General features: G+C 38.2%; 1 protein-coding gene and 1 long non-coding RNA gene across 3 annotated transcripts in view; one reads left to right on the forward strand and one right to left on the reverse strand.

Annotated features, from left to right (window-relative positions):
• The window catches only part of LOC123759793 (spondin-2), a 285,996-nt gene extending 267,936 nt beyond the window's left edge, over nucleotides 1-18,060 (forward strand). The window contains exons 7-10 of one of the 2 annotated variants that reach the window (XM_069316450.1): nucleotides 1,295-1,360; nucleotides 3,253-3,513; nucleotides 9,647-9,917; nucleotides 11,105-18,060. In XM_069316450.1, coding sequence (XP_069172551.1) covers nucleotides 1,295-1,360; nucleotides 3,253-3,513; nucleotides 9,647-9,917; nucleotides 11,105-11,304 — 798 coding nt within the window. In that variant the 3' untranslated portion in view covers nucleotides 11,305-18,060. The remainder of the gene's footprint in view (nucleotides 1-1,294; nucleotides 1,361-3,252; nucleotides 3,514-9,646; nucleotides 9,918-11,104) is intronic. The other variant, XM_069316458.1, reaches the window with a different exon arrangement.
• LOC138358469 (uncharacterized) lies at nucleotides 1,410-16,592 on the reverse strand. Its single transcript, XR_011225414.1, has 3 exons — nucleotides 16,454-16,592; nucleotides 11,103-11,340; nucleotides 1,410-1,791 (listed from the first exon to the last, which is right to left on the reverse strand). It is a non-coding gene; the product is annotated as an uncharacterized lncRNA (long non-coding RNA).
• Nucleotides 18,061-20,334: the final 2,274 nt, after the last annotated feature.

A 20,334-nucleotide genomic window follows, 5' to 3' on the forward strand; every position in this document is an offset into this window, starting at 1 on the left:
CATTTTACTGGACATTTGTGGAGACCCAAACTGAGGTTTCAGCAATGCAGGACAAAGAGGCAAGGCCAGTGTCTGTAACAATACAGGTGCCAGTCCAGGTGGGGTTAAAAGTAACGTAGGTATCTACAGTGTGTTTATATATACGTGTAAATAAATACTTAAGCCACATACCGAGGCCAAACAAATCATGGAATGTAGCAGTGTTTGAAGGAACCATGCGTGTTCGCGTGCAGTGACAGTGCCATGATCCCCCAATAAGGAAAGAGAGTAAAAGATGCAGTTGTCACTACAAAAGATAGAACCACTACAGATGATGTACAGTATTCAATACTGGAAGCTTTGGCCTGAACTCTAACAACCAAGTGGGAGGGGAAGCAGAGATCATCATTTGGGCTAGCTAAATAAGAATCCAGGTCTGGGGCCCAATGTAGACAGGGATATAGAGCCCAATTTTTTAAATTGTCTGTCTCAGGGTCCTGGTCATCCATCCCACGAGCCAGTGTTTGAAAATTCATCTGTTTTCATCCATCATTGTCTCAAAAGTTTGGGCCCTAGAGCCAAGGGAAACTACCTACCAGGGCAGCAAGGAAGTCCAAGCACTTGTCAGTGTAGGAAGTCCTACGAGGTGCTCTCCTACTGCAGGGGTACCTCTTTAATGTAAAGTGCAGTCCTACTTCATTGTACATCCCACACCAATGCAAAGACCTCTTCCTCTCGACCCAGCCTGGACACCCAACCAACCTCCAAGGGTAGGCAACTCCTTATGGGCAACCCCTCCAGTTGGTGGTCTGATGACTCAAACAGGAATGCAAAATTGTTCCATTTTGCAGGTATAACATCTGCATCATCATCCCAACAGAGAATGACCAACGGACATTTCTAAAAGGGGTAGGAGACGGGACCGAAGCAACTTACACTGGTCCCAGGAAGTCATACATGAGCCCTCTCACCGTGACATTGTGACACTCTTGATGGGGAACCTCATAAAGAGTGCCCGATTCACTCCATATACACCACATCAAAGTGAAGATCTTGTAATTTTCTGCCATATGCAATTTAGCAATAGGAAAGCTGAAATGTTTCCTAGTGGTTTTAAGAATATCAGAAAGCCAAAATATTTCTTTCTTGTTTAAATAATGTCAAAGCTGAAATTGTTCCCTATTGTTTTTACAATGTCAGAATGGCTCCTGAATTATTTTTTTTATTCCTTAATGCACTTTTCTGATATTATTGCATTTCCTAAGATGTTTAAATACTATTTCCCATATACCACTATTTCCCTTGTTCTTTCCAGGCAGCTACAAGCAGCAAATCTGATGGAGAACGTAGCAATGACAGCCCAGACGACAACAGGATTAAGGTAGGCAGAGTTAATTAAAAAAAAAAAAAAAAACTACAGTACAGTATATAGAAAATGTACTATATGGTTTGTTCAAATACAAAAGATTACACAAGAGCTGTCACAATGTAGGACACAAAGCATAAGATGTTTTTTCACCTATAGGGTTGTAAATCCGTGAAACTGGTTATCTGCCGAAGCTGTAAATGCCAAAACAATGCAGTCTTCCCTCGGGCCCAAGTTGTTAATAAGTTTATGGCTTTGGTTTCATTTTAAACTTGTGGACTGACTTTCAGGATTGAGTGTTTTGGAGGCTTGGTTTCCAGTCATCATTCCTGGTCTAGTTGAGCTTGTGTTAAAACACCTGGGCTGGGTTTCCTAGCTCATCATCACTTCTGAGATTTTGTACCTTCCACCCCTCTTCCTGGTATGTCCTATGTTTTTGTTGCTCTCTGTTGGGAGAGAGAGAGAGAGCTCCCTCATCAAGGAGCCAGCAGAGTTACCTAAGCAAACCATCTTTAACCCCCTTAAGCTGCTACAGCCTTAAATATACTGAAACGTCCCTTTCTCGGTGAGCCACAGTGGCTCCCTGACTCCCTCTCTGCTATCAGATACATCAGTTTGGGGACCATCAGCTCCAGACTATACCAGCTTGGAGCCAGGCCACCACCAGCTGGCAGCTCTGCACATGCACACAATGGGGTGTTTCATACTCAGGTTTGAATGAACCATTTCATTTTGAGTAATTCTGTTTGTGCTTCATTTTCATGAATAATGCAGTTCTGTTTTGTCTTGTCTACTTTCTGGATGATTTCTTAGTGAGGTAGATCATAAAAATCTTCTGCTCACTAGTGCCTCTGTGAGGGAGGCCAGGTGTCGTCTCTGGCAGGTTAACAGAACTCCTAAGACTGCTGTGACTAAGTATGAGAAGCCATCTCAGCAATATAGCTTCAAGAAGCCACTTGTGCTTACCCAGAAAGGGGGCATTTCATCACATTCAATATCCTTCATTCAATATGCAAGTTTTATCTTGCATTGCTCCAACATCTGGTTTTGAAAATTTTCAACATAGAACACAAATAATTGCAGAAAAAATCAATTCTCAATCCAGGAATGGTTGAGGGATGTAGGACTAACAAAACTACAAATCAGACAACAGGACTGATCTCATCGAGACCTATAATAAATGGTTTTTCTCCCATAGGGTAAATCCATGGAAATGCCATGCCTCACTTTAAAATTCACCTAGAAAAAACTAAGGATAAATGAGGGTGGGGGGACTTTAGACTAACCAGAGGCTTGCTATCCATGTCGAGAACACTAAAGATAGTGGCCCTGAGGATCAGTAACTGATGCCATAGCTCCTGTTGAATCTCACCCCACAAGTGTTGATAGCATTCATAGATATCAAGAGCAATCTTGGCAAATTCACCCTACTTGCCAACCCAGTGCTTGACATCCACACCAGCCTCTCCTAAGATGTTTCCTAAAGCCTGTGACAAGGGTGGTACAGTAATAATGTGAAATAATATCGAGTTAAATTTTTAGATACACACAGTACTTGGTGAATTAGTAGCAAAGGGTGATGAGAAAATTAGCTTATTTTACTTTTGAATGAAGAGAGAGAAGTTGAGCGTGTTCATTATGAAGCAAGTTGCTTTCTAATCAAGTAACTCAACTCATGGGGTACCTTTATTTACATTACATATTCGAATAGATTTAATTGATTTGGAAAGTCTGAAATTCTTATTTCTGGTATGATGTTGATGGGTTTTATTACATCTAGGAAGTTTAAAGTCTGGGCTAGTAGTGAAGTATGCAGCTTTGTAAGTATCAAAAGCACAAAAACTCGGTACAACAGATTTTCTCATGATATAACAGCCAATATTTTTGATAACCATCTCTCACAACAGAATCGTGTGTCATATGTTACTTCAGTTCGTACCTTCACACCACGAGTCACCACAGCTTCAACGACCACCACTTCCGCTGCCACCACACCGATGCCCACTACCACTGCCAGTCTGTTTCACTCTCATCATAGGCATCATAGACCCCAGGCAGGTCTCTATCCAACACCCAGCTGGTCAGAGACAGTGACAGAGCCAGGGGTACACAATTCTCTGGAGAATTCCATTTCTCCTCCAAAAACTGATGTGCCATCTTCCAAGAGAGTAAGTTCAAACATGCTGCTTGTGAAGGGTTGTCCAATGTCTTCAAAGTTCTTTCAGTTGTGGTAAACAGTTCCATTATTATTTATTGAAAGGGTTTATTACACGAGACATTTTCTCACTTGACTTATTATACTCTCCTAATTGTGCCTACAGAGGTTGAGCTTGTTATATCTCCTTTGCTTGATGACAGCAAAATTAAAGTTGTCTATCCTTATTTATATATCTTCAGACATTCTGAAGAAAGTATCAGTTTTTAAAATTGATATCCTGTTCAGTGTAACATCTTCAATTTATCCATGAGATTTTCCTGTATGAAAATCTCATACAAGAAATTTTGGTTTAGGTATAACAAACATTGTTAGACCTAAACCTTCAGTCTGTGCTGGTTTTCAAGGTTATATAGCTATAGGATGATTTTTTTTTTTTACTTGCGAAGTTTGTAAGTCTTCTATGTAATGTCTTTCTATAGGTGCTGGATCCATTACTAAATACAATATTCCTGGTCGGTGTGCACAGGAATTTACATAGCTGAATCCTGCATGGAAATTGAATTTACTTGAGGTGGGAGGTAGTGAAATACCAAGTAACCAATAGGATGTGGGGGGAGGGGTGAATAGAATGAATATTTTCTCCTATTACATTTCTTCAACTCATTTGTGACTCGAGCTTCCACTTGTCTGGCAACTTATAGATTGTCCTTGTCCACTTTGTCTATTCCCTTCAGTATTCTGTATGCTATCATCATAGCTCCTCTATCCTCCACGGTTGTGAGATCCAGTTCCTTCAGCCTTTCCTCATAACTTAACCCTCTAAGCTCTGGCAGTAATCTAGTAGCAAACCTTTGCATTTTTTTAGTTGTATTTTTCACACGGTATGGATTCTAAGCAGGTGCTGCATATTCCAGTACTAGTCTAGCAAAAGTTGTGTATATGGCTTTGAGTGCATCCTGATTTAGGATTCTAAATGACATTTGAATGTTTGTTTGCCAGTTTCCCATATGCTGCTGAAGTCATCCTGCCTGTGTGCACCTCTGGTATTAAGGATGAAATTACATCCACTCCTATATCTCTCAGATTCCTGCAATTATCTTCCATTAATGGTGCACAGTAGACACCTTCTGGTCTTCTTTTTCTCTCTCCCCATTTTCATTACCTTACACTTGTTAGGACTGAACTCCAGCAACCACTTGTTTGTCCAATCCTGGAGTTTGTTAAGGTCATTCTGTAATATTCTGGAGTACTCCTCTGTTTTTACATTCCTCATTATTTTGACATCATCCACAAACATTGACTTTAACCATTGGAGTGTCGTAAGGCAGCATCTTAGGACCTCTCCTATTTTGTTTATATACATCAATAACTTGCCAAATGTCTAACATTCCTAAATATATATATATATACTAATTGCTGATGACACTATCTTCGTTTCAAACTCCCCCAAGTAACACTCAAATATTGTAAAAAGTTAAAAATGCCAATTGTGGATATCAACCACCAAGCTAATACTAAAACAGAAAAGACCTACTCCATTTTATCTGAAAACAAATCCTCTAACCAACCAAACCTTCAGATAGACAATGTAAACACTCATACCAAGAACAGTACATTAGCTTATACATAGAGAAGTACTCACTTTGGTACTCACATACAACACATAGCCAAGAAAGTTTCAAATACTGTAGGTAGACTTTCTGAAATCAGATGTCTCTCACTACACTATATTGCTCACTAATCTATCCCTATCTAACATACGGTACCTGTGCACGGGGTTAAAAATCTTTAAATTACCTCAAGCCCGTAATCACACAGCAAAAATTTTCAATCAGAACTTTAAACTCTTTCTTCAGACAACACACAACTTTTCTGTTGAAATCCCTAAACATTCACCCATTCCACACATTCTCTTGTGCTATTTTTACACTTACAAAGCCTTATTCTTCAACTCTAATCCTGCTTTGAAACTCTTCCTAGATGAATGTAATAGAACCCATGAATATCTCTGATACTCCAAGAGTCAGACTAAATCGATACAAATATGCCATGTAAATAAAGGGACCCAATATACGGAACTTTCTTTCCTAATAATTACAGTAAATAATTGTTCAACCTATGCTTTATTCAACAGCAGAGCAATGACATGCCTAATTTCATCACCATAGTATCCCGCCTTGTTCTACTAACTCGTCTACTATTTAACTATTTAGTAATACAACTACGTCAAAACAATTTCTTGTTATCACCAATTTATATTAATAAATTGTGAATTAAAATTGTCATTATATACTTGTCACTACATTTATTCAAGACTTTCACCTTCTAATTCAAAATTGACTGCAAAATTTGTGTTAGCTTGAGGATTCACCAAAAAAATGCCTGCGTGTTAGTCTCTGCAAGAATGTAACACTTAATCACCGACATAATTGTACTTTCACAACCAGTTGTACCTTGTACTGTATGTGTATACAAGGTATATGTACAGTATATAAATTAAATTTGAACTGAAGAAAAACCAACTGACACACCTGATAGAGAAGAGAGAGTCCAGGGAGCCACCTGAGAAATATTAATTTCATTACATTTAATGTTGGTCTCATGGAGAGGTCAAACATTGGCTACCTGTAGCTAACAACAGAAACAGAAATACAGGGACACTGTGGAAGAAGAGCAATAAATCTAACCCTCTAAGGGAAGAGACTATGATGGGAACCATACCCAGGGCAATACAAGCATGAAGAGGACCAGGTAACAAGCTGGTAGGACCCTGTCAGACCTCAATTCCCCTAGGCCAGATATCTGCACAAAAAAATAGTACTGTAGAAAATACAGTGGCTAAAATCAAGAACTTCCAAACAGCATGGGCCGAAGGTAGATCGCATGCTGGCTAGATTGTAAGACACTTTGGAAGACCATTGATAAAGAAGCTTTGGAACGGGGGAACAAAAGAAACCAGATCAACAATCAGCACAATCCCTAAAACAGACCAGGTTGCATGCAGGTAGAGACCAGCAGTAGCAACTGAACATAAACAACATTATGCACCCCCAGTTGAACAAACCAAGAAACAAGACCCCAAAGGACTCCTCCAGAAACCAACCATTTCATTCCAAGCCATAAAATGATGCTGCAGATGAAAAAACTGCCCACCAAGGCAGAAAGAAAAACCAAAACCTAATCCACAGATCAGGACAGCTCAGGAGGAAAATGAGTATGCCAGAGGTGAAATAAGACAATATTTGAAATTGTATTAAGCACTGTACACTGTAGAAAGGAATTAAAGAACTCTTAAAGAAATAGATCTAGGAGGGTGGTTCAGGATACTAGATTGCCATCAGAGGAGCATATAAAGAACATTGTGCAAGGAGCTTATGCTACACTCTCTAACTTCAAAACCGTTTTTAAATACATGGAGGGTGAAATACAAAAGAAAGGATATGAAACATTTCTGAGACCAAAATTGGCATATGTAGCAATTGTATGGTGCCCATATCTCAAAAAGCACATGAACAAACTGGAAAAGGTGCAAAGCCATGTAATAAAATGGCTTCTGGAACCGAGAGACAAGAGCTATGAGGAGAAGCTAGAGGTATTAAGTATGCCAATGCTAGAAGATAGAAGGGGAGGAAGGGGGGGGGGGGGGGGGAGAGACGATATAATCACTACGTACAAAATAGTAATTGGAATTGGCAAAATTGATAAAGAATAATTTTTGAAACCTGGAACTTCAAGAACAAAAGGTCATAAGAGTTAAGGTCAAGAAACAAAGCTGCCAGAAAATTATTAGAAAGCTCACTTTTTGCAGAGTGGTAGATGGTTGGAACCACTAGTGAGGTGGTGGTGGGTGACAAAACCATCAGTAATTTTAAAGTGACAAAAGAGTACTGGGAAGACTGGCCACCACGAGTGTAACTCTCATCCTGTAAATACACTTGGGTAATAATGCCTAAGAAGCAAGAACAGTGGACTTTTGGACTGTTAGATTCACAAACCTCATCCTCGAGACATTCACGTATCAGCTCATTAAACAAGGTAAGAAATTAGGGAGGGAGATATTCCTTCAATGCTGCATTTGATATTCACCAGGAAAGGAGAGACATTTGACATTCAGTATCTTTCATCCCCCCTCCCCCTTCCTTGGGTAAATGTGACCATGTGACCCTTTGGAAATAAAATATGCAATGCATTATAATCTAAAAGAGAATGAGGAAAATGATGCAGTTGAAAAATTTGATTTCAGAAGAGGGCACTATGTAGAGAAATAGAAACAATTGAGCTAAGTTGTAAGAATCATATAAAATCCAGGAGAGGCAAAGATAGTGAAAGGTCATAAGTAAATAGAGAGAGAGAAATCCAAAATACTTTTCCTATGCAAAATCTAGAACAAATACTACATCCTGCATTGGGCCCTTGCACAAGGGTGATGGAACCTTCATAGATGACAGCAAAGAAATGAGTGAAATACTGAGGTTAGTGTACAATTCTCTGATTTCAGTGAACCCCTGAACGCATTGCAGATCATTTATCCAAAAGAATTCTTTATGAATGTAATATCACCATTAGGGTAACATCTGATACCCCAAAAGTATCAAACATTACCATAACCCCACTCGACTTTGAAGTAGCAATAGACATCATTCACTCTGCACCAGGCCCAGACTCCTAGAATTTTATATTCATCAAGAATTGGAAAAAAAAATCCAAAGCCCTAAACATCTTTTGGAGGTGGAGCCTAAATAGTGTACTGGCATTATCTCTGACATATATAAAACAGCAGATATCGAGCCATTTCACAAAGGAGGTAGTAAAGCTAGAGCTATTGGTCTAAAACTTTTTTTTGCATCACATACCATAAAAAACTTTGAATGATTGCCAAGAAGTAAAATCTCAAACTACCTGTACATGGAATTACATAACCCTGGGCATAATGTGTTCAAAACAGGGCATTCCTGCCTCTCAATTGTCAGACTGGCAGAGATAAGTCTTAGCCTTAGATAAGCCTTAGATACCATGGAAAACAGACAAAATGCTGTACACAGATTTCACAAAAGCCTTCGACAAATGTGACCATGGTGTTATTGCACACAAACTGTACACAAATTACTGGCAAAGTAGGGAGATGGGTCTTTAACTTCGCAACAAACAGAACCAAAGACTTTTCAACACACAAACACACACACACACACACACACACATTGCGGGACCAAAGAGCCAGAGCTCAACCCCCGCAAACACAACTAGGTGAGTACATGGGGGAATAAATGGCTACCCTCTCACAGTGTTCAAATGAGAACTTGACGAGCACCTTCAAAGAACACCTGATAAACCATGAGTGAAGAAGACCTCTAAGGGAGCGACTCGGAAACAAACCAGAGAAAATAACCCTGGCAATGAAAGGGTAGCACTAGTGAGCACATAGGAAAGGTAACCCTGCACACATGCAGCTCCAAGTACTCAAAACTAGTCTCACTTCACTGCAGTGTACAGGAAATGCCAGCAGAGGCAAAGACCACCACCACCTAGCTGAACAAGCAGAACACCAGAGCCAGCATGGAAGAGAGGCAATTCAGTATACACCACATTGGCTATAGAACTGGCACTGGATGGCAGTGAGCTACCGTTCCCCTTCCCCCAAGTGAGTGAGGAAGTTGGGACGAATGAGCTCACTTTAGTTCTGAGAGAATTTGATTATTTACATAGTTCTTTAGGTGGATTTTGTGGTTTTGGTTTCTTTTGAAGCCAGTAGTGATGTGTTTTGAATCTTGACTTTCTAATTGCCTTTCCCCAGTGAAGTGGCAAAATTAAATGTCACCACTCCCTGTGCCACTTTGAGTGGGCCAAGTTCTGGCACTGGTCCCTGGTAGGCCTATAGAACTTCATGGCTGATGCAACCTAGGTGGAATCGTCTCTGCATATAGTAGCTTCAGGGAGCAACAAGGGGCTTGCTCCCATAAAAATACTTTCAGTGCATTACATTAAGAAAACAAGTATTTAACTTGAATAATGATAGATAGATAACTTTGTTGAACATTAGCACATTAAACAGCACATACAGCTTGCTTGAGTACATGTCATGTCTACATCTTCCACTCCAAAATTTATAGTGTACTGTCTAATGTTTAAATGTCTAACCCCACCAGGTATCAGTTATGAGCAACTCTGTAGAAACAGATGACGAGACAGAGACAGCAGCAGAATTAGAGGATGAGGAGGATGAAGATGCTGAATTGGGAAAGAAAAAGGATTTGGGCAGCATTACCCAGAATCGTATTCCTTCAGGGAGCGCAATGGCTGTGATTGATGATATTGTCAAGAATTACCAGAAGGAGCAGCGCAAGAAGCGAAGGAAGCAGAGGAGGAAACAGAGAAGGGAAGAGAGGCGGAGACGCAGAAAGGGACTAAAAAAGATTCGTGAGTGCAACTATGGTAGTTATTGTTGGGGGGGGGGGCGGAGTAAAATAGGGTACATGAATAAGTATACAATTTAGAACACTAGGAAAGAAAATATATTTAGATCATTATTTGTACATGGTATTTTCTACCTTTTTAGTAGTTATTGTAACTATTCATAAATAGGCTGAAACATTTGTATGGGGCAAGTATCAAACTAATTAGACTGAAGATATTATTACAACTTAAGTACAACTTAGCTACTTTATCTGGCAATTCAACATGTATGGGAATCTAGATAAAGTGAAGTGCAAAGTGTAATTTCCTAAGAGTAGTTACAGGATGAGAGCTACGCTCGTGGTGTCCCTTCTTGTCAGTATCCTGCCATGTGATGCGCTGAAACTACTGACTGTTTTGCCCTCCATCACTTTCTCACTAAACTCGTTCCAACCACTGTTTTCAAGAAAGAACTATCTGATGTTTCTTTGGCAGCTTTGTTTCCTGTCCTCTTGTTCTTAAAGTTGCAAATTTTTTTAATTCTTTGCCAGTTTTTGTTGATTCCTGTTATTATTTTGTATGTAGTGATCACATTACAGTATTTTTCTTTCTTCAATCTTCTAGCTTTAGTATATTTAACCCCCTCTAACCTCTCTTCATGGCTCTTGGGTGAACAAAAACACGGACACACTCAAGAGGAAGCAGGTGTGCCTTCTGACTATTCCTTCCACTCTGTCATTTATCCCCTTGTTTCTGTACCCATTACTCTTGTCTTTTCAGTACTGTATCACATTGAAGTACTTTCTGATGCCCAGTATATTGTTTCCTCTTGCTGGTCAGCTATTTTTAAATAACAAATAGCTCGGTCGATAGAGCTTTTGCCTCACATGCGTGGAGTCTGTGGTTTAGATCTTTTAGAGCCCAGGTGAATCATTAAAGCCACCCCATGTAGTGTGTGGAAATACAAATTATGTTGGTTGTGGTACCAAAAATATATATATATAAATACAGTATGTTCATTTTTGAACTTTCCCAGTAAGAATTTGTGTTTATCTGGATGTCTTGCATATCCAGTGAGGATAACCTTCCCGTTTAGTTTGGATAACCGAGATTAGTCTGTACTATTACACAATAAACGAGATTAGTCTGTACTATTACACGATAAACGAGATTAGTCTGTACTATTACACCATCCTTACCAATACTTACAGGCCCGCCGCGTGACTGCCGTGTGTCTGAGTGGTCAGAGTGGTCTCCATGCAGCAAAACTTGTGGGATTGGTGAACAGACAAGGACCCGGACCATCATGAAACATGCCCGTCGGGGAGGAAAGGTTTGCCCAGTCCTTGATGAAACTACCTGGTGTGGGTCAGCTCGAGCCTGTCCTAGGAACTATTTCAACTGGTCCTAAGAGGAATAGTTTAATCATCTTGGAGTCCAAGATGGTCTGGAACAGAGGAAAAGTTTATTGTAAATGTTTGAAATCTGCTGTAGTATGCTATTTCCTTTATATGGAATATCTAGCTCTTTGGTGCAAAGAAAGAATTCCATATACAGTATTTTACAACAAAAATACTTTTATTTATATTTTATTATATAAAATTGTCATTGTTGTATTTGGCATACTGTAGCTGAACTAGTTATTAAAGGTTCTATACATAATTTTCTTTATGAAAGCAAGTAATTATATTGGCTTCACAGTAAAGTTTTATTTACTTGGTAAATAGAGGTGACTGATAGCACGTTAAATTTTGTCATAAGTCAGAGCGAGACAATATAAAAAGTTCACATGCAATCAGTCTTACTGGTAACTAAAATATATGGGAAAACTAGAGAAGGATTACAGATTAATGTAGTATTGTATAGCAAAAGATTTTTTAAGTAGGGTCACAGTGTTCATAGAATAAGAGCAACCATTTATATAAGCAAAGTTAAATCCTGTGTACAGTTCAGTATTTAAACCCTTGAATGATCACTACCCGGAGAGTTCAGAAGATGCCGTGTCATAACCAATGTGCACAAGATATAACCTGTCAGTCAAGAGTCACAAAGCTACTTTATGTTGAACTGTACACTCCACCCTATACATAAAATATCTCGTTTTCTGAGAAATCTGATATAATTGTATTAATGACCTAATTGTGTAGTAAAATGAAATTTGTATTATATAGACCCCTGGCTCTATTGTCACTATGTCATGCAATTTTTGTTTACTTCATCATTTTGAGAGTTGGTATAGATTCACTACTGAATGATAAGTAGTTCATTGGTTCTCAAGATGAGCAATGTCCCATTTGAACAGTTAGTTAACTGTATACAGTATCTCAACAAAACTAACAATGAGTATTATATTTAACAAAAATTAGATATCAGTATGTACTTGTAATCTGACATTTTTAATGGAGTGTTGGTGCTATTAATAACAGCTGATACTGTCACCATCACAATTTTTTTTGTTTGCTATTGAACTATTCTTCCATTACCATTGGAAAAGCTGTATGAGGGCAGACTACCAATTTTTGTGGATTTACGTGAAGCCCATTGTCTTTAAGTGTCCTAGGCAGGGAATAGAAAGTCAGTGGCTTGTGGAATGTTCCCAAGCTCCTCCTGAGGATTTTTTTCTTTGTTTTGAATTGTAGCACGCTCTTGATATTTTAATACAAGATAACTATAGCACCATCTAGGTATTTAAAACATTCAATGGATTTATTACCTTGTGGATTAAAAAGCATCTCCTTATGTCTGTTCTATGCTGAAATTTGGTGAATTTGAAACTATTGCTCCTTTGTGAGTCATATTGGACCAATCATACAAGTTGTCTGGATTAATGTATTCTAACTTGTTCAGTATTTAAAAAGTATAAGATCAGTTCTGTTATGTCTTGCTTGAAAAGTGCTTTTACTGATCTGATTATCACAAACGAGTTTAGCAATTGCAATTATTATACCCACACATTGTAACAGGCAATGATGTAACTGTAATCCTAGTTATTGTAATAGATATACAAGAGGGAATTCAAATTAACTCGCACAACTATTTTGAAACAAGGATTTCATATAACCAGTTAAATGCATCATTACATATACTATAGTTTGTACAGATTAGAGGAATTGCATATAATATAAATCATTCAAGAAAATTATTACACAGATCTCCATGGTGAGGAGAGTAAAAACTGGGGTAACCCCCCCCCCCATCATCCCCCACAATAGTGGGGAGGGGGGCAAAACCAAAAGCTGCACATGCAGCAGTTGTATGGTGGCCATATCTCAAAAAGCACAACAATAGACTGAAATTGTGTAAAGACATTACTGGCTTCCAGAAATTAAAAGCAAGAGGTGCGAGGAGAGGCTAGAGGTTTAAGATGCTAAAGCTAGAAGATGGAAGAAAGAGTCAATATGATCAGTACATACAAAATAGAAACAGGAATCAACATCACTGACAAAGATAAAATCTTGAAACCTGCAACTTCAAAAACATGAGACCATGGATTCAGGCTAAGGAAAGAAAGGTGACAAAATGATATTAAAAAGTTATCTTCTGCAAACACCATGGTAGATGGTTGAAACAAGTGGAAAGGCAGTGGATGTCAAAAGCATTAGTAGTTTCAAAACATCACATGACAAGAGTACTAGGAAGATAGGACACCATGAGGCTAATTCTCATCCTATAATTACACACACACTCATGCTTTATATTGAGCTTCCCCCCCCCCAAAGTCAAACTATTGACTCTCCAAAGGATGCAATCCCACAACATATGTCTAACTCTCTTTGGTACCTATTTACTGGTAGGTGAACAGCTGCATTAGGTGAAAGGACATGTGTCCAACCATTTCTGCCCCACTTGGGAATGAAACTGAGTATCCCCCCCCCCCATTGAGAATGAAGCCAACTGTATTAATGGAATTTATTTCAACCACTTATTAGTCATAGTACAGTGTCCTCTCTGTTTCTCTTTTCTACTTCTGGTCAAGTGTTTTATCAGTGTATGTTAACTTTCTACTGCCCGTATAGTATTCTTATATGTTATCAGTTTGGCCAGCTTCAAGTTTTTATTCACTGATGGGTATTGGACTCTACATTGGCACTAAGACTGGGTGAATTCTGGCCCTTGTACTGAAATGCAGTGAATAGTATGACAGTTGTTCCCCTAACACAATTTTCACCCATACTAATATTACCAATAGTGCTCATCATTCATAACCGAGTGTCAGCTTCCAAAATGGTAATGTAGGCCTAGCCAAAACAACTTGTCTTAATAATGCATGCATTGGTTTGTATCAATCTTGAGGTTATCTTGAGATGATTTCGGGGCTTTAGTGTCCCCGCGGCCCGGTCCTCGACCAGGCCTCCACCCCCAGGAAGCAGCCCGTGACAGCTGACTAACACCCAGGTACCTATTTTACTGCTAGGTAACAGGGGCATAGAATGAAAGAAACTCTGCCCAATGTTTCTCGCCGGCACCTGGGATCGAACCCAGGACCACAGGATCACAAGTCCAGCGTGCTGTCCGCTCGGCCGACCGGCTCCCTCAATACTCAACTTTTTTATTATCCTAATGAATATTAATCCAGACTGTTTTGAATGTTATAGTCCTGTCGATCTGATTATTGCTATGTATATCAAGATACATTTTATTTTGACCTTGTTATTATCTTCAGTTATACATTTTTTCCTTGCTACTATTATCTCCCAGTCATCTGAGCTGTTGTAGTTTTAATATTCTCATTCATTTTACATTTGAGATCTTAATATATATATATATGCCATGGAGAAAGTTCAATATAGGATGACAAAAATAATTCCTGAATTAAGTTGACTCTTGTACCAGGAATAGTCGAGGGCCACAGAGCTAACAGCAGTGGAAACCAGACACTGATAGGGTTGACAAATTTTTTTGACAAATTTGGAGTATATTGACCCAGACAACTTCTTCACTAGGTCAGGTGTAACACAAACAAGGACCAACAGTTTTAAGATCAAGAAGCCACAATGCAGGACAAAAAAAACTGGAGATGCTTTTTCACCTATAGGGTTGTCCAGGTTCACCCTGGACCTGCCTACTCACTCAAGCCGTGAATACCAAAACTGCTGAATTTCAAAATCCAGGTAGATAAAATCCTCAGGCCAAATGGAGAGGGAACCTTTGACAAGCCAATGGCTTCCCGTCTTCCCCGAGATCACTAGAGATAGTGGCCCTCGGGTAAATATACTTGGCTCTAGAGAAGCATTTCTCTATCTTTATTCTCGTGAAATAATTCCAGGCTATACTTTATTATCTAAAGTATACACACACACACACACGGATTTAATTATCAACTGAAAGGAGATGATTTCTGCCTTTGCTCCTGATACTGGTTGAGAAAAAACATACACAGATGAGTCAAAATACATTTGCATACGATTAGAGAATTAGGCTATTTATCACCATCTCTTGTGGAACCCATTAGTTACCATGGGGATTCCACTGAATCCCAGTTGAGAAATGCTGTTCTAGAGTTTTTATTGAATACATAATATTGGCAATCTCATTATAGAAGAGTATATTGTTTATTAATCATGTTACTATTTTTTGCAGCTGCAGTAATATGAGAAACACACAGTACAGGCTATGCCTTGCCTTAAAAGATCAACAGGAATGGAAAATCTTATTGCTCATAAACCTGAAATCTGTGGAAGTAATGTGAACAGTTATACATGCTGGTTAGCAAATGGCTTTTGACCTTCATGGTGTCCTAATTACATACCTGGAAACTGTCATGTATCTGTGAACAGCCACTACCCATTTCCACCGGAAGGGGCTGTGTCTATGGCACTGTGTATATCTGCTGTGTCAAAGTCTTCACTGATTCAGACGAGGAGTCACAATAACGTGGCTGAAATATGTTGATCAAACCTCACACTAGAAAGTGAAGGGACGATGATGTTTCGGTCCGTCCTGGACCATTCTGAAGTCGATTGTGAGAATGGTTCATTCTAACAGTCGACTTGAGAATGGTCAGGACGGACCAAAACGTCGTCGTCCCTTCACTTTCTAATGTGTGGTTTGGTTAACATCTTCACTGATATTCAGTACAACTCCAAAGGTAAAGTTACATTATAATACTGGAATGAAGTAACAGCAATCATTATTTTCATTTTGAAATGTAAGATGAACTCAATGTTTTGGTAGAAAGCACAAACTATAATGAGACAATATTAAAACAGCATCTTAATGTACTGAGAGTAGTACCTTTTGGAGATTCTAAACCGTAGTGAGCCTCTGCTTACCTGTGCCAATTTTGATGATAATGTTCTGCATATTGTGTATATGTTGCTTCTGTCTTTTCACTGCCAGATAAGGGAGGTCAAGGATAAACTCGAGGTTGGGTATTATTACTGTACTGTACAGTCTTTGTTCCATGATTTGATAACCAAATATTCACAGCTAAGAACAAGAGGCATAATAGGATAACTATGATTGTACTTCACTTACAGCTAACAAGTCATATAAACATCAGATATAAATTCAATAATGTGCATTTAAGTACTGTACAGGCTAAAAGAAAATATACATACCGGTTCCTCCTCGAGTGCATCTAAAGAAGTCTGGCAACAATTTTGTAGTAGCTTGCTTAGTCTTCTGGTGAATACTAGGAAGGTGAGATCAACGATGCTGGGTTCTTCACTCCATGACAATTAGACTTCATTTTTTGTTTCGTACAGCTGAAGAACAAAAATTAGCCGAAGATGAAGAAGCCTGACTCAGATTCGTTGTTGAGCACCGCCTAAAAATCATGGTACTTTCTTAAGTGTAATTTAAGGGATCAATTAATTGCAGACTGAAGTTCATGCTTTGCTTAAGTTTTCCCCATTTTCTATAATGCGAAACTAGTAAATTTATATCACTAGTGGTACTATTAAAATTGCTAGTGTAAGAAATTTTGAAGGCACTGGAATGGACTGATTTACATGCACATATAATACAGTACAGTATATGTATTTTGATCAGAAACTGATTTTCACATGACAAATTTTGTCATTTTACACAATGTTTTAAAAAATCTATATTGTAAATAATTTGTATATAGAGATATTGAATTGTGAAATGATTTAACCAGATCCCACAAGTGTAATATGGGTTGAGGCAGCATATAGAGCGTCCTGGGCTGGTGTTACGTAGCACTTGCTTCTGGTAGATTTCCTACCGGTTCTATTTAAGTTGGAGCGGCGTAATATTTAGTGTTACGCAGGTAACTTCCAGAAACATTAGCTGGCAAGACAGACCTTGTTTTATAGGTTTTATACAGTGTGATGATTTTTTTATGGAAGTTCTCTGCAATGGCTATCGAAGTACATTTGTTATTATATGAGATAGAAAATTTGAAAAAAATTGGAAGTAGCTCACAGTTTTCATTCCTTATACACACCAAGAAATGAAGAATGATTTAAAAATGGAGCATGATATGGGTGTTTATTTTAGTAAGAAGTGTCCTGGACACTTTATAAGACACAGGCATGTGAAGTGTCCATAGGGTTTGCTCTATTACAATCAATGATATTGCTTTATTATTAACCTATCCATTATTCACTGTAGAATATTTTAATTAACATTAGTGATTTGTAATTTTTTTTCTTAAGATATTGGAATGTTCGTCAATTATATTCACATTCTGAAAATATAAAATTTTCTTATTTGTAATTGAACAGGAATATGTTTATAAAATTTTAGGGGATTTAGTATGCTATACAGTATTTAATATACATATGCTACATCCAGCATATATATACACAATTGTCCCCCTAGTGTATTATAGACACCGAGTATATATTGTTTATGCTTCAGTACAGCACTCGTGTTATGATCGTTTAATAACACTTTTGAATAATACGCTGAATGTTGCAGATTTTTATGTCAACTACAAGAGACAAGTTCTCTGTAACACACAAAATTAAACATTATTTTTATATCAAGTGGCTTAATAAGATTTTAACAAGGTATATGGTTTATTTTTTTTATTTCCTAATAACATGTTTTAAGGAGACTGAATGTTGGTTATAAAGGTCACAATTTCTTTGTTGTTTATACTGAGGTATCTGCTTTGGTCTGCGTGCGTGGCTGGATAACTCTTAAGATATCATATCAGTATACATGTAAGATCTAATAAAATTGATGTTGTGTAAAAGTCTTGTATTATTATTCCTTTCAATACAATTTCTCTGCAATGGCTACCAAGGAAAAAAAATGTTATCTTATTATACGAGATTAAAAAAATAGAACAAAATTTGGAAGTACTATAGCTCATAGTTATTATTAATTATTTCAGTAAAATCCCTAATACATCCCCAATAAATGAAGACTGACCATCTTCAGGTTATCTTTTGAGATGATTTTGGGGCTTAGCGTTCCCGTGGCCCGGTCCTCAACCAGGCCTCCTTTTTTGTTACACACCCCCAAGAAGCAGCTTGTAGCAGCTGTCTAATTTCCAGGTACTTATTTACTGCTAGGAAACGGGAGCATCAGGGTGAAAGAAACTCTGCCCATTTGTTTCTGCTTCCACCGGGGATCGAACCCGGAACCTCAGGATTATGAATATGAAGCACTGTCCGCTCGGTTGTCAGGCTGTCACTAGGTACCAATCTTTCCTGATTTTAATAGAATGATGGTTAAAATACCATATACAACTCTGGTTATGAAGACATAACTGCAGGCCAGACAAGAGAAAAAGAGCCTTCAATTATCATGGTAACATCATTTGCAATACAGATGACTACTATGAATGTACATGCCTTAATCAAATACTGTACCTTGAAATCCTAGTACAGTACCAATACAAACTGCATCCTCAAATAATCTGACGAATCTAATCATAAGCAACTTGCTAAAGTATGCTAAACCCTGCAATCACCGAGTCCACCTGAATCTCAAAGATCTGCTCCCTCTTACTTATGGTATAATCACAGACAACTACTGACCATTATCCTACCTGGAGCATACCTGGAGAGAGTTCTGGGAGTTCTCCTACTCCCCGAGCCAGGCTCGAGGAGCCAGGTGTCCTACCTTCCTCTAACTAAACATGGACATACTACACGATGGTGTTAACAAATTAACCTTCAGACTATGCAACCTCATAAATGTACTTCACAACATAAACTGGGAATCTGAATTCAATAATACAGGACCTAATTAACTGACATATTCCTCACCAAAACCTTAAGCCTTTACAAACTTGCACCAGTATTGTTCATTCTCTACATAAAGAATCTACTAGAAGGAATACAAAGTTATATGAACATGTTTGCTGATGATGATAAGCTACTGGGGAAGATAGGAGACAGACAATTGTCATGCCCTTCAAGAAGACCTGGACAAAATAAGTGGAATACCACTTGGGAAATGGAATTTAATGTAAATAAATACCATGTTATGGAATATGGAATAGAGGAACATAGACCACACACAACTTATGGGGAAAATCTTTAAACAAAAATCTGATACAGAGATCTAGGAGTGGTTCTAGATAGAAAACTATCACCTGAGGACCACATTAAGAACATTGTGTGTGGAGCCTATGCTACACTTTCCAATTTCAGAATTGCTTTTAAATACATGGATGGTGAAATACTAAAGAAATTGTTCACAATCTTTGTTAGACCAAAGCTGGAATAGGCAGCTGTTGCATGGTGCCCATATTTTAAAAAACACAACAAACTGGAAAAGGTGCAAAGACATGCCACTAAATGACTCCCAGAACTGAAGGATAAGAGCTAAAAGCATTAATAAAGCCAAAACTAGAATATAGAAGTAAAATAGGCAATATGATCATGATGTACAAATCGTAACAGGAATCCATGAAATTGATGGGGAAGAATTCCTGAGACCTGGAACTTCAAGAGCAAGAGGTCATAGATTTAAACTAACTAAACAAAGCTGCCTAAGAAATATAAGAAAATTAACTTTTACAAATAGTTATCGATGGTTGGAACAAGTTAGGTGAGAAGATTGTGGCCAAAACCATCAATAGTTTCAGTGTTATATGATAAAGAGTACTGGGAAGACAAACACCATGAGCATAGCTCTCATCCTGTAACTAAGGGGCTAATTGTTTCACCAGCTAATTAGCCCTTAGTTACGTAATGACAGTTACACTCAAGCTATCCCACAGATCGTGTTATCCCATCTTCACAGCACTCTGTCATATAATGCTAAGACAATATTATACTGTACTAGTAAGCATTGATGAGTATGAAGAACAAAACTTTCCTTTATGAGATTAGATTAAAAAAAGCCAAAGTAAACATGCACAACATGTGGAAAACTGTCTCTAACATCCTAGGATATAAATAACAAACATTGCTCTCTCAAAAGATGATTACACAACTCCAACACACTTACAAATAGCAACTGATTTCAATAGCTTCTTTTCATCAAATGGTATTAACCTTGCCAGAAATATCCC

This window comes from Procambarus clarkii, chromosome 8 (genome assembly GCF_040958095.1).
Source record: "Procambarus clarkii isolate CNS0578487 chromosome 8, FALCON_Pclarkii_2.0, whole genome shotgun sequence".
Lineage (NCBI taxonomy): Eukaryota > Metazoa > Arthropoda > Malacostraca > Decapoda > Cambaridae > Procambarus > Procambarus clarkii.